We start from the raw sequence: 15961 nt of genomic DNA, 5'->3' as shown, positions 1-15961 counted from the left end.
ACTGCTTTTTAATGGTATTATTATTATATATTTTTCCAAACAACTGATACCTTAGCCTTATGACATTGGCACAAGGAAAGAAAAGAAGTGAAAAAATCATTTTATGGAACATTCTGTTATGGTACAAATGCCTGTTGTTTTTGTCAATTTCTAGCTTTCTCAATTATTTATAATCTTTTGGTCTCACCAACTGGCATTTGCCTACAAAGATAGTCTTTAACCTTCATATATAATTGCCTTTTCCTTTTTATCTAGACCTAATGCAAATAATGAAACATAAAGTGATGCAGGCATAATTGAACACTTTGTTATTAGACTCTTATAAATTTAGATTTTCTTTCTTCTCCAACAATTCTATCCATAAAATAAAGTAACACTGCTTTGTCACATCTAGTTAGAAATGTTTGTTTGTTTGGTACAATTTTTTTAATAAACTAAGGAACGGAATTTAAAAAACAAGTTGGTCTTTAGATATTTTTATATCATTTGAATTAACTTAAAGCTTGTTTGTTTATTTTTCTTTTTACCCAGACGTCAGCCTGTGAGTCCTCCTCCACCCCCAAGGCCAATTTCTCCACCACATACCTATGGTTATATTTCAGGACCCCTTGTTTCAGATATGGATACTGATGTACCAGAAGAAGAAGATGAAGCTGACATGGAAGTAGCCAAAATGCAAACCAGAAGGCTTCTTTTACGTGGGCTAGAACAGACCCCTGCTTCTAGTGTTGGCGATTTGGAAAGCTCTGTAACTGGCTCCATGATAAATGGCTGGGGTTCAGCCTCAGAAGAAGACAACATTTCAAGTGGGCGTTCCAGTGTTAGTTCTTCTGATGGCTCATTTTTTACTGATGCAGATTTTGCACAGGCTGTTGCAGCAGCAGCTGAATATGCTGGTCTTAAGGTAGCAAAACGTCAAATGCAGGATGCTATGGGTAAGTTGCATAATTACAGAAATTGTTTAATTTGTTTTAAGTGTATAGCATTGAATTATTGATTATCTTCATGTATATCTTATTAAAGTAGGTAGCAAATGTCAGTATTAAGCATTTTCAAAATTGAAACTAAAACTACCAGTTTTATAAAAGAGTAAATTCAGTTGAGTTATTTCTGCTCTTATCCATTCTTCAATCAGTTTCTCACAAAAGTGATTTTTGTAAAGTGCAAATTTGACTACATCATCCCCAAGTCCCCTATTTAATAAATTTCCCTCTTACCTCATGATAAAATATGAACTCCTCTAATTGGCATTTATATCTCTTTTCCACCTAACCCCATCCTTCCTTTCTACCCTTATTACATATTCTCTCCTACACGCATTCTCTGACCTAATCATACTGACCTTCTTCTTGCTCTTTCTTATACACTTCATCTATCATCTTTCTTTCTTGTTACTGATTCTCTACTTTCATGGAATGTTCTCATCCTTTCTCTTTTCCATTTCCTGGAGTCCATTATTTCCTTCAATCATAAAGGACTGAGTGAATGAAAAAAAAAATTATTAGTATCATACTAAGCACAGAAGATATAAGTACAAGCAAGCAAATTATAGAGTTTACAATAAAAGGGAAGACAACACATAGTAAGAAAGGGAGGGGAGTGGAAGGAGTCAACCATGGCTTAGAGGGAGTGGGCCTGGGTAAATGCAAGAAGTTAATCAGAACCTAGATTTCTTTATTTCCAGTGGGAGTTAGACTTTGGAGTCCAGGAGGCACATTTTGGTAATGTGAGCCTTTCCTGTTCTCCATCCCCAGTTGCTAGTGTCTATTTCCAGAAAGATTACCTTGTAACTACTTTATATGTGTTTTGCATATATCTTTAATGTGTGTGTTGTCTTTTCCATTAAAATGTAAACTCTTAGAGAGCAGAGTTTTGCTTAATATCTAGCATAGTAGTGCCCACTTATAAGGAAGGCATTCTACTAAGTATTAGGGTTATTATAATGTTCTTGGTGGATTTTCTTGGAGGTCTCTGGAGCAGCCTTCTTTTCAGTAGGTTAATCACCACAAGAATAGACAGGTGTTAAAGTCCAAAAGTCTTGTCTCCTTTGCCTTATGCTCATCTAGCTTTCTCGTGGCCTTCAGAGGAGACTTGATTTCATTGGAGAAAATGCAGGAAGACAGGCCAGCCACCACAACAAGGCTGATGAAGATGGAAATGAATCTCTCTCTCCTTGACGCCAAAAGCTTGAGTTCCTGCCTCTAGTCCTCTTGTTCTCCCTGGCTCCGAATCCCCCCACCTGGCTTATATACTCTACACTGAGTATAAACTAATAATTATATCACTAGGAAACCATTATTTGTTGTAAGATTAAATCAGTCATACTAAACTTAGAGAATTATTAAGCACCATGCTAAACTAGATAACCACTGTCTCTTCAATTCCACTTACTTACTCTGTTCATTAAGTCATACTCTCTCTGTGTAGGTGGGGTTACATCAATGAAGTAAACATATACCTTACCTAAGTTGAATATGTATCAGGGTATAGCAGTATGCTGATAAATGTTTAACAACCTGCCCTGTGGGAAGGAAATGTACACAACATGCTTTTAAGTTTAATTTGCATTACTAATGTTTTCATTATTTCCTTCTTAAACCTAGACAATTAACAAATAAAGAGGGGTTATGGGAATCAAGAAAGGAGAAGGTAAGGTTTTAAGTGGGATTTGAAGGAAGCCAAGAGTCAAGATTGAATTTCAGTGAAAATGACTGAAATCTGGAAAAGGGGGTATTTTGTTTTGAAGAGACAGTGTCCTAGATTACGGAAGATATGAAGAAAACTAAGATGTAAGAAGATTGAAAAGATATGAATGTGTAAGATTGTGAAAGACTCTTAATTGCCAAAGGATTTAAGTGACATGGACAGAATTGCACTTAAGGAAAATCAAATTAATAGCTGAAAGGAATATTGACTGAAGAAGGAAAAGAAATAAAGCAAGGAAACTGACTGTTATTGCATTAGATCAAACCATGAGATGATGAGGAACTAGACAGGATGGTAGCAATTTCAGAGAAATGAGAGGTGATGGAATTAAGAATTAAGAAACATTATCACGTTTAATCTTTTTAAAACTATGAGATTAATTAATAAGGCAATTTTACAAATGAGGAGAAACACTTTTGAGAGATTGTCTCTTGTTCATGAATTTGAATCCATTTTTTCGTGAATCCAGAGAAGATGTGATTAGAGGCATGAAAAAAATAAAATGTAATATTTTTAAACGTGATTGTCATTTGTAGCAAGGCCCTCCCTTCTAAGGCGTCTAAATCACACTAGCTGGCTATATAATTACTGCTAAGAAATATGAGTACTAGTTTGTTTTACACAAAAATGATTAGTGCTTGTGTGCATATTCAGAAAATTAGATGGCAGAAATTTTGATTTGAATTAAGTTTAAATAATAAAGTTTAATAAATAAGGTTTAAAATTGCTTGGTCTTCGAGTATATATTCAGAACAAATGTAAGAAAGGAAGGGAAGGATTGGTTCTGTTCTAAAGATTTGAAAAGAGGAAAGAGAAGAGAGGGCAAAAAGAATACCAGTAATATAGAAACAAGGAAAGATGGATTTTGCTATTTCTCATAATTAGTTTTTTTTGAGAAGATAAATATACAGGAATTAGAAACTTCAATTTCTTCTGAAAAGGACAAAGTAAGATTGAACATACATAGAGAAAATTTGGTAAAATTTGATAGAATAAGCAATGCCAAAAAATGCACCAAAGAAAACAAGCAGAATTATTTTGAAAGTAATGTTTAAAATATATAATTTGCTCTTTCTTAAAGCAAGTAGAACGGAGATTGAGGATTTCATAAGAAATCCTCTTTTTATGTTTTGTTATATATGTAGAAATTTTATTGAAATTTAAGTACAGAATTTAAAATGTTTCTATTTTAGAAAAAGAAAGGAGACCAAAAGATAGGTGGGAAGGAATATTTTAGATCAATTTGAGAGCCATCTGAATATAAGAAATGATATCTTCCAAATAATTTTTCCCTGGGAAGCTTTTATATTAAAAATGTTTTTTTTAAAACCCTAAGATTTTGTACTATTTTCATTTTTCAAATGTAAATATTATGTATTTGAAAAAGAGATTATCACTAAATGATTTAGAAATTAGGACATTCTTGATGATGACTTTTTTTCCCCCACTTATTTTTGCTTCTTGTGAGAACTTTTTATTCACCATAATAACTTTTTGTTTCTTCTTTTTCCTGGTAATAGCATATTTTGAATTACATTCATCATTTTATTTTTCTATGTAAGCCTTCAGACTTATTTCAGTGTTTGAATGATCTATGATCTCATCCACATACTCTTTCCATAACCCAGCTTTGTCTTCTCATCCTGTGCAATTCTTACCTATGTCTTTCTGTATATTCTGTATAACGAATTCATTCACAAGTCATTCCAGCATCTTTCCTTTTTTTTATTTTCTTGAATACTAATAAGATACTTGGATTGTTTTTTATTGTCACCTTTTTAAATGACAGACCCGTGTCTTTTTACCAATCATAAAAGTTTTCTAATCTTTTTTATCCCACTTTATGAAAATACTCTGTTCCAATTAATCATTCTTAGATGTTTGGGTTTAACCTGGGGAAGAGACTTCCATGGTCACCACATGAAAGTACAATGATACAAGAGCTATCAGCCACAAAATCTACTATATATTTTGTGTTTCATGGATTTTGGGATATACAGTAGCTAGCACAGATATCAGTTCATGAAGGATGTGCCTTCAGTTGTAGGAATTTCATTAAATATTCCCTCCTCAGTTTATGAGGTTAATAGGGCAAAAGAGAATATCCAAGAAAAGTGAAATACATTTTTCTAAGTCTTGTTTTAACAAAGATTGACACTCTTACAAAAAATTTTTACTAAAGTCCTTCTCTCTGGGTAACCTCATTGTAGTAAGAAGCTGTTCTTAAAAGCCAAATACAAATAAATTTTTAGATGTCCTACCACTCTGGAAGGCTTTACAGCACGAGCATAGTAAAAGACTGTATGTTTGTTGTTCAAGAACTAATCAGTTTAGCTAAATATAGCAAAATTCATCATTATATTGACTGTATAAATAACAGACTATCTACTGAGTTATAGAGGGATTGTAACCTGTTAGAATTCTTGCAAGGTGCTAAGTCACTGGAATCGATAGAGACAATAATTATCTAATTTAGCATGGTACTTAACAGTTCTCTAGTTCAGAGTTCATACCTTTCACACCTTTAAGAGTTTACATCTCTAAGCGAGCATTTATAAGGAGGAGTTCCCACAAGCCCACTCTTGGAGGGGGCAGAGTCAGATTCATTCCAACTTCCACTTTTGTGCTGGCTGGAGGCTTTGAATTCAGAGGGAGCTAGAGAAAGAAGCTGGAAGAGACAAAGGACAAGTCGCAAGAGCTCTCAGAAGCAAGAAGAGAGACAGGCCTCTAAGAAAGCTAACTGGGCTATTTTGAAGGAAACAATAAAGGATTTGGACTTTAATCCCTGGCTGCATTTGGGGTGAATACACTGAACTGAAACGAAAGCTGCTCCAAGAAGCTCCCCAAGAAACCTGCTCCCAGACAACATCGCACTTTAGAGAAGAGAACATTACAGTAACCAACACTGGTGGAGGTAGAATTCATATACTGTAAAAATGACAAATCCGCAGAACTATTGAAATGTGTCGCTAAAAAAATTATTAACTGAGATTAAAATCCAAGTTGTGAATCTACAATAATCTTCATGGTGATAACATACTACTGTTGCTATAAATCCCCATCATGAATAATCCATATTTTATATTACTTATTCATGATTCTGTTGCAGGAGGTTAATATCCGGCATATTTTCGCCTGTAACTGTAATGTATACATTATAAAAGCAGGACTTGAATTACTTGAGTTATTCAGCCAGAGCCCTTTTGGGAGTTGCATGAATGATCTTTAAAGGAAAAAAAAAAACTCGCTGCATGTTGATCAAATGAATATGATTTTAAATATTCTTCATAATGAAAACATTGAATCCTCTATGTTCTGAGCTTTTGTTTTAATTTATTTATAAATTCACTACCAAGTAAGTGAAATCAAGTAACTTAAACTACTGTTTACAAATGACATTACAAATATTTGTGTTTGTTTTTTTAAATCAAACCAAATGGGGAAATAAACTTGAAAGATTATTCTTAAAAGAAACTCTTGAGCCTATATCAGATGATTTTATGCAATAGAATGAATTTAGTTTCAGCTTTAATGTTTTCATGGATTTGTTGGCTTATTCATAATTGATTTCACAACTTTTATCTGACTTAATGTTTTTCCATATTATCATCTAATGGTTCCTTATTTGTGCTCTTTCAAGTATGTGAGTGAAATTTCCTACTAGGCTTTTTTTTTTTTAAGAAACAATTTTATTTTTATGACCCAACATTGAAATTAACATGAATAAATAAATTCCTTTAATGTTTAATATGCTTCAATTATCACATTTTATTTGTAGTTATTTAATCAACACAGATAGATTCTAAAATCCATAGGTCATAAAATAAACTGTTTCTTGTTGTATAATCACAAAAATCCGTTTTTGTAACTTTTTCATTTCTGTTGTGTAAGAGGGCAAACACATCCAGCATGTGATTGTGGTGTCTCCTTTACAATTCTGGGTTAAATATATACAGTGTTTGTTGCCCAATCTTCTATCTTCATTGCTCAGCTGAGCATGGCTGATGTCAGAGAATGCCAGTGTTTGATGAAAGACATGATTTATTCCTTTTGTAATAAATAAGCCCAGTTGACTAATGCCTAGAACCATTAAAATAAAAGTAAAATTCTATTAAAAATAATAACAACAACAAGTCTCTTCACCATAAGTATCAAGAACAGCCACAATGAGAAAATATTTTAAATTACTAGCTAATCCAAAACTAGTCACTTTGGCAGATTTCAGAAGCCTAGACTAGATCAATCTTAGATGGTCTAAATAAAAACTATACCATTTATAACAATTTGTCCATGAAAAAGTAAATATAAATTTCCATTTGTGTTTGTTTGTTTGTTTTTTTAAAAACATTTATACCATTAAACCTGTTCATTTATTCTAGCTTCTTTTAATGTCATATTACTTCCTTTTTCTAAACCTATATCTTCTGTACTAAAAAGCAACAAATATTCCAGTAAAATATGAAGCATTTTGATTTTTTAAAAAAGTAATTAACATATTTGTTTTAATAAACACTTCAACAGAGCTAGAAATGTGAAGTGATATTGTCTTTTTATATAGGAATCATGAGATTCAGTTCTATATAAATACAGTGATGCAAGAAGGGAAATTAAATGGATGCTTCTATTTTATTGATTGCTTTTTTATGTACTCCAATGGTTGACTAAACACTGGGAGATAAAAGGTTACTGTTTTGTTTTGCTATATTTGTTTTGAAAGTGGTGAAAATAAAGTGGAATGTTGGGCTCCTCCCCCCTTTTTTGGTAAAGGAAAATTAGTATTGATTGATTGTGATATATTGGGGTATTTTTTAGGCCGCAGACATTTTCATGGATCACACTGTCCTAGACCCACCAGCCCTCTATCCACAGACAGTAATATGAGTACTGCTGTGATGCAGAAGGTCCGACCAGCCAAGAAACAAAAACACCAGCAAGGACATCTGCGCAGAGAACTCTACACAGATGGTAAGGACATTGAAATAAATGAAAGTCTTGATAAATTTCTCTGTTTTGCCCAGTATCTATATGGGGAGGAAACTTTGTAACACATAAAATATTTACTGATTTAAGCTTTATATCACAAAATATTATTGTTTTTAATGCTCAGTCTCCAGTACCTTTGGGACACATCATTACAAAAGCATTTTACGGTTTTTCTATGCTAATTATTTAAGATACTAGATATATGTACATATTTATGTAAAAATAAGCATGAAATTAAATTTTATTAAGTTAATTTAACATTAATTTGTCCAGTGTTCATATTTTTAATGAACAATGTATTATTCAAGCAGAAAATAATGAACTCGTTTGAATTTTAACTACAATATTATTATAACCATTTTATGCACCAAAAGACAAAATCTAATCATTTTATCTTGTGCCTTACATACAATATTGACTGCTGCTGAAAAGGTAATGCTTATATTCTCAAAAGAATATAGTAGGATAGTGCAAACATTATGATGTTGTCTAAAGAAAGCCTTTAATTAAAGTACCTCAGGTGGCCTAGCATTTATTAAACTACCTTACAAAACAACCTTAAGGGATTTGTTAGAAATTCATATAATTTCCAGACTCAACCATTTTGTCAAGTTTGCCAAATTTGCTAAGAAGATGGGGGAGAAGAAGGGTATCATTGTCATCACCAGTCTTCCCCTCCTCCCAGCTTGGTTCTCAGAAACAACAATCTGATTAGGACTTTCATTACCAGTCAGCAATTTTTCAGAGGTACATCATTTGCCATTATCATATGAAAACCTAATATTATCGATTCTTATCTAAGGTTACAAAGAGGGTTTTTTGAGCCACTTCTCCCACTGATTCCTGCCACTTGACAGAAAAATTTAATACAAAGCTCACAGCATGATGAGCACAAGTAATTTTGCAATGAGTGGTTGTCCATGCTATTATCTGTACTTTATTCCCAGTATTTTCTCTCACCAGTATCTATCTGATATTATACTACATTAAATACTGGCATGACACAGTGCACCTGGGCCTCTTGGCTTCTGCTCAGGACTCTTTTGTCAGTGAAACTGAGCTGTCAGAATATTATCTGATTTCAAAGAGTTATTACTATGTCTTTGTACATGTTTGCTTCTACAGAGAGACAAACATAAGGTGTAAATTTCCAAAGTATACCAGCAATTTAATATTTATGAGATTCCTATAATGGCATTTTATATGAATTTATAGATATTTTATCAGTTGTTTTTTTTTTTTTTTTAATGTAGAAGAGACTGGTCTTAACAGAAAAACTGGCTAAGTATCAAACACTGATGTAAACATACTGTGGTAGAACATAAGAGAAAATCTGCACCAATACTGTATGTAAAGGATGAGGTTTTTAAAATTTTTTTTGTTTTTTAATTTATATTTTAATTTTACATTTAAGGGGTATTTTGTTTTTTATGCTTAAGGAATAATGTGCCAAGTTGCACTCTATGGAATATAGTTAAAAATTGCAAGAGGTTAAGTCAACATGATCACTGTTTATTTTGCAGTCTTTCTCATGTTCTTCTTTCATCATATTTTCTAATTACACATAAATTCTTGTTGAGTTCTGCATGATTACTGTTGGATAGTGTAGCAATATATAATTAAATAATTTCAAAGTTTGACAGAAAAGATGCATTTTTATATCTGAAATACTAGGGAAGACTATTCATTACATGAAAATATACTTGGATTGTTGTGAGAATGGAGCAACCGGTGATAGAGATTAATCATTATACATTTACTTAACTCTTCAGGTAACTCAAATTTTTTTAGTGTAGTTATATCAAAAGACAAAAAACATAAATTAGTTTTATTTTGCTACCTTAGTGACTGTTAAGAAAAGATACTCAATGAATAATATTCTAATAGTTTTATATTTATTAATAACTTGAATGCCATATGAGTTCTTCAATACTTAAAAATATTATTACTGATAATTTTTCATTGCCTATCATATTCATAACTTGTCAACTTTTCCACAATTTCTGGGGAATATTATTTTATCAAATATGAACTACTGGTTTTATGAAATAGTTCAATGAGAAGGAAGATTTATATGATTCCATTTAAAAAATGAAAGAGTGCAAACTTTAAAGGATAATAAAATAAGCTAAATACTTGTGTGAATTATTGGGAAAAGTAATAAATTACTATTTTCATTTTTTTATGACAGTAAAGTTGGTGAAATGAAATTGATAATTAGACTGCGAACAGTATTAATGCATGTTCTCTGTACATAAATTTAAGGGAGGAAGTACCTCACCCCATTAAAATAATAAATTGCTAACATTTATTTGAAATAAATATAAAGAAAAAAAAGTAATACACAAACAAGGATAAAGAACTTGTCCTTGATTGTGTTTTATATTCAGTGGACAAATACTTATCTTTGTTTAAAGTGAAGGATCTCTACTTTATTCACTTATTCATTGAACTGATATGTGATAAGAACCTACTACTATGTACAAAGTACTATCTTATGCATTCATGATTGGTTCATGTTTTGGTTCATATGAAGATTAGGATTAAATTTTATGAATACTTAACCTAATTTTTACAGAGTTAAACAAAGCAGACGCTTATATCTAGAAATGATTCAGTTCTTCACAAACTACTTCACATTTTTTTTACATTTTTTTATTTCTGCCTTTTTTTAAAAAAAAACATTTCTTATTTCTGCTTTCTTATGCTCCCTCACCCTCTTATTTTTGAAAACATCAGGGCTTTTCTTCATTAAAAAAGTTTTATCAGAAATATTATTTAGACAAAATTCTATACCTCATTTTATTAAAATGCATGTTTTCTGAAGTACCAATTAAATTTGATATTTTCTTTAAAAATGGTCACTTGGGATCTTATTGTCACAAGATTGTTTTCCTTCCTCTTTCTAAATCAAATAAGTTTATGCTTTTGTTTCTTTTAAAAACTTAAAAGACTTTGCAGTCAATTTTTGGAAACTTCCAGTTTTTTAATCCATTTTAACAATACAGTTTAACCTGGTGTGAGATGCTGGGTTAATTGAGTACCTGAGGTTTCATGAGAATATGTCAGACAATAGAACAATTCATGGGACATCTGGAATAAGTATTATAAATACTGAAAAGGTATACTGTAATGAATGCTTATATTCATGCCATTTTCCATACAAAGATATTTTCTGAGGTTCATTAAGATAAATTTGGCTAACAAGAATAAGATACTTATTAATACATAATATTATATATATTATATTATAAATAATATAATAACTTTTTGAAAGTATGAAAGGAAGACCCATCTTTTTCTAGTTTTGTTTATTTTTCTTCATTTCATCACAGTCTTTCAGAATTTATTTACTACATACAAGGTACAAAAGATACCTTGTACAGAGAACAAAAAGATAGCCCCTGTAGTCCATGCTCGATTTTCATGAAACTGATAGAGAAGCAATGTACATAAATAACTACATAATATAATATTAATAATACAATATTAATTGTTTTGTAAATAAAAAAGAGGCAGAAGAGACTATTTTGTGGGGAGAAGATATGGGAGATGGGGACAGGTGGAAAAAGCATTTTGTGCAATGTAAATACTTTGAGTAGAGGAATGGTTTCATTTTTGCAGAATCTTTAGCATAACCTTGCTGGCACATGAAATAAGCATAGTTATTCAGAAATTTGAGCATTCTTTGGCTTTCCTCTTCTTTAGGATTGGTACATGAATTAATCTTTTCTAATCAAGTGGCGACTATTGAGTTTTCCGAATTTTCTAGAATATTGAGTGTAGCTCTTTAAAAGAATCATCTTTTAGGATTCTAAAAAGCTCAGCTGGAATTTCATCACTTCTACTAGTCTTATTAGTGATGCTTCTTAAGGTCTATTTGACATCATTCTCTAGGATTTCTGGTTTTAGATGAGTAACCATATCATCATGATCATTGATTATGTTAAAATCTTTCTTGCGTGATTCTTCTGTATATTCTTAATACTTCTTAATCTCTTCTATTTCTGTTAAGTTCCTGCCATTTTTGTCTTTTATCATGCCCATTTTTGTATAAAATATTCCTTTGATATCTGATTTTCTTGAAGAGGAGATCTCTTGACTTTTTCATTCTTTTGTTTTCCTCTATTTCTTTCCATTATACATTTAAGAAAGTCTTATGTCTTCTTACTATTTTCTGAAATTCTCTATTCAATTGGATCTATCTTTTTTCTTTTTCCTTTCCCTTTCCTTATTTGTTCAGATGTTTATTTGTAAAGCCTCATCAGACAACTATTTTGCTTTCTTAGTCTTTTTCTTTGGGGTATTTTTTGTTGCTCCCCTCCTGTGCAATATTGCAAACCTCTTTCTAATCTCCTAAATCTCCTCATCACTTTCACAGTCTAATAATTTTCTCTACATTTTTCACTTTTAAGTTTGAATTTTGCAATAAGAAGCTTATGATTTCAGCCACAGTTAGCTCCAGGTCTTCTTTTAACTGATTTTATTGAGCTTCCTTCTACACACTTTGGCTACAAAGTATATGTAATGGTTACCTGAATTAAGTTCACCCCTTATCATCTATTTAAATTCACTGACACCTAAGATGTCAGTATTTAATTTTTTTCATCTCCCGTTTGACCACATCCAATTTAACTTGATTTACAGAGCTTACATTCTAGTTTCCTATGCAGTCTTGGACTTGTCTTTTATCACCAGACACATCCTCAGCTGACCTTGCTTTCAGTTTTGGTTTAGCCACTTAATTTTTTTCTGTAGCTGCTTATAGTTTGCTCTTCACCATAGTATGTTGGATATCTTCCAACCTAAGGGACTCATCTTTCAGTGTTATCTCTTTTATCATTTTAATAGCTGTCCATAAGGTTTTCCTAGCAAAAGTACTGAATGGTTACCAGTGGGTTACCATTTCCCAGAACTCTTCACTATTAATAACCTGTCTATCTTGGGTAATCCTGCATGGTATAGCATAGTTTCATTGAACTTGCAAGCTCCTCTGCCATGACAGTAGCAAGTGATTCAACAGAGGATATGTTCACTTTACTTTTATTCTTGGAATATCTGTGAGTCTGCTTCCTGATGATCTTCTTTGTCAATCCACTCAGCTACTGATACATACACTTGTAAAATCAAACCCTTCCTTCTCTCCAGGATCTTTTAGATCCAGGCAACACCACCACAGCTCCTCACTAGGGGCTTAGCTAAATATGTAAATTCTTGTTCAGTTGAGGTTGAACAGAAAAAGGAAATCAGACCTTAGACTTAGAAAGATTTATATAAAGATCATCTAGTATAAACAGCTGAAAAGGAAAAAAAAAACTACCCATCACAATATTTGTTGAATGAATAATTGAACAAATCATTGCAGCCTTCAAAGCCTTAGGAATTTATCTGAGATCATATAACTAATGAATGGCATTAAACATCTTGTATCTGTGAAAGATCCTCTCAAATATCAATAAAATGAAAACAGTATTTTATTGACAATTTAATTAGTGTTTACAAAGGTAATATGTTGTAGGACTTGATGAGGAAAAAAACATTTTGTCAGCTTCAATGCTATATACTTTGAATTTAGCCACTGTTGAAGTACCAAAACTAGAACTTGAACCCAGGAACTTTTATTTTCAAATAATCTCTAAGTTAAAAATCTCAGAGATCATGTAATTAAAATTTCAACTGAGGAGATATTTCTTGACAAAATCCATTACACATACTTATCCAGCTTCTCTCCTTAAGGACCTCAAATAATGAAGAACTCATTTCTTCCTAAGCCAGATCTTTTGAATTTCTGTGATTATATAGAGGGCAGCAGATAGTGCGGGAACTCTGGGTAAGGTATAAGATCCTTCAGTCCAGAGGAAACTTGCTAACAATATGTGGTTTGTCTCCCCATTTTCCCTTTGGTGTTCTCACCTTTCCTGAGAAGTCAGGGAGGGGGTGCCCACCTGTGTTATACTTGAAACAAGGATACTTATTGCAAGGTATTAACTCAATGGAATTAATGAGACAATGGTTATGTAGTTTACATATACTTAATACTTAGCATGGTGATGTAATAGTTCTCAAGTTCACACATAATTAGTATACTGTAATGATATAATTACAATAAAATATATAAGGGCTAACAAGGACTGGAAGAGAGACATTCTGTCTTTGACCAACTTCATGGTGGTTTTCATGCCTCCTGCACTAAGGGGCACACTGGTTGAGACTGGCAGACTGTCAGCTTCTGGAGGAGACTGGGTCACACTGAGACTGGGTCTGACTATGACAGAAAGCTAGCCCGAACATTACATAATTATTAGAAAATATTTCCTTATGTCAAGTCAGATGTTTAAAGTTTACCATTACTTCAAATAATGACTTGCATACCAATTCCATAGAACTTCTAAATTACCTCTAGTTCTGATTGTCTTCTTTGTTAGAAATAAACAGCACACCATTCATTAATTTTTTAACTCTTTACCAATTTCCTCATCTTAAAAATGTAATTATTATTATTATTAGGAAATTGGATTACAGGACCTATAAAATGCCTTCTGTGCTCCTCAGGTTAATAACACATGACATCTTTGCAGTTACTACACTATGCTAATCATTCTCTTCTTTATGCACTCCAACTTGTTTGTTTGAATACACTTTTCCTATTGTAATTCCCATAATCTAATATACCACTTCTCATGTGGTCTAACCAGGATATCTGGTACAATAGGTACAGTACAGGATATCTGGTACAATAGAAGTTTCTTTATATAAAGGCCCACAAAACAAAGTTTCTGTTTTTACTATAGTCCGGCCCTCCAACAATCTGAGGGACAGTGAACTGGCCCCCTATTTAAAAATCTTGAGGACCCCTGCTTTAAACTATTAGGTTGTTGTTTCTATGAACCATTGATAGTAGCATTTCTCTCATTTAGAAATTCCTCCATTTATTATTATTAAATAATTAAATAATTTATTAATATAATAAATATTATTATTATTAAGTGTATTATTCTGGCCTGTAAAAATGTTTTTAGAACCTATCTTGGTCATCTAGCATATTTAGAATCAATCCTTCCAAGTTCCATATCATTTTTATTTTAATAAACTTGCTATGAACATCTTCACTGGTCATTTAAGAAAAAAAGGTTTAACAGAAGGCCAAAGAGAGATCCCTATGATATTCTACTTGATACCTTCATATAGGCTGTCATCAACGCATTAATTACTGGTTTTGGGGTACAGTCATTCAGCCATTTATGAACATAATTATCTTTCAGTCCACATGTCTTATCCACAAAAGATAATTTGTCAAATACTTTACTGAAACCTGATTTCCTTATGTCTGTGTCATTTCCCTGTGTTTGTGTCATTTCCCTGATATGTCAGTCTACTAACTACATACCCTACTTCCTCAAAAAGGAAATGCATTTAGTTTTGTATGACTTGTTATTGATGAACCCATGCTGGCTTGCAGTGATCATTATTTCCTTTCCTAAATACCTATTTTAATAAGGCTTTAAATAATATTATCAGAATTCATTCAAGCTTATTAGCTTACAACATGGAAGAAGTTCTTTCTCCTTTTTTTGAAAATTAGGGAATTACATCAGCTTTCTTTCAAATGGTTATTTAGGAGAAGATGGGATCACATCATATATCGAATTCGGCTTTCTGAAAAGAGTTATTATACTACTAAAGAGTATTATACTACTAGATTGTAATTTATTTAGACATAGTAAATAGCTAGTCTTAAAGCCAGGAATAGATTGGCTCTATGACACTGCAACATTGTAAGAAAGATTTTGTGTAGAAAGTGGTGCTTGAGTTTCAGGTATCTTAAAGCAGATGAGGGACTCTGAGGTAGGTAGGATATTCTAGGAATGGGGGAAAACTAGTGCAAAACAAGGAGATGGGAGATGGAGTAATAGAGAAGGCCAAATTGCTTGTATCATTAGCATTGTTGTATTGAGAAGTGTAATACTATAGATGGAAAAATAAGTTTGTGGGGTCAGGTTATAAAAGGCTGTAGAAGTAAGGGATATTTATTTTTTATCCCAGATACAATAGGGAACCACCAGAGTTTTTTGAGTAGGGGAGTAACATGATAAGATACATATTTAAAGTAAATAGAAGGCCATTCTAATCATCAAGGGGAGAGGTGAGGAGGGCCTAAAACATGGTATTAGTTGTATGAATAGAAAGAAGGTTTTGAATGCAAGAAATATAATGACATAAAGTAAAGATAGGACTTTGTGAAGAGAATTGAGAAGAAGCAGAGAGAAAAGTA

At 32.2% G+C, this 15961-nt stretch overlaps 1 protein-coding gene and 1 long non-coding RNA gene across 6 annotated transcripts in view; one reads left to right on the top strand and one right to left on the bottom strand.

Annotated features, from left to right (window-relative positions):
* ROBO1 (roundabout guidance receptor 1) overlaps nt 1-15961 on the top strand; it is a 622307-nt gene that overhangs the window by 590670 nt on the left and 15676 nt on the right. For all 5 annotated transcript variants that reach the window (XM_031958836.1, XM_031958837.1, XM_031958839.1 and 2 more), the window contains 2 exons: nt 532-935; nt 7519-7671. In XM_031958836.1, coding sequence (XP_031814696.1) covers nt 532-935; nt 7519-7671 — 557 coding nt within the window. The remainder of the gene's footprint in view (nt 1-531; nt 936-7518; nt 7672-15961) is intronic.
* Nucleotides 858-15961, bottom strand: part of LOC116422292 — a 72712-nt gene continuing 57608 nt past the window's right edge. The window contains exons 2-3 of the long non-coding RNA XR_004232876.1: nt 1343-1477; nt 858-929 (exon numbers count right to left, since the gene is read on the bottom strand). This is a non-coding gene — a long non-coding RNA (uncharacterized LOC116422292). The remainder of the gene's footprint in view (nt 930-1342; nt 1478-15961) is intronic.

Source organism: Sarcophilus harrisii, chromosome 3, assembly GCF_902635505.1.
Source record: "Sarcophilus harrisii chromosome 3, mSarHar1.11, whole genome shotgun sequence".
NCBI lineage: Eukaryota > Metazoa > Chordata > Mammalia > Dasyuromorphia > Dasyuridae > Sarcophilus > Sarcophilus harrisii.
Note: the sequence above shows the minus strand (reverse complement) of the source record. Positions and strands in the feature narration are given on the sequence as shown.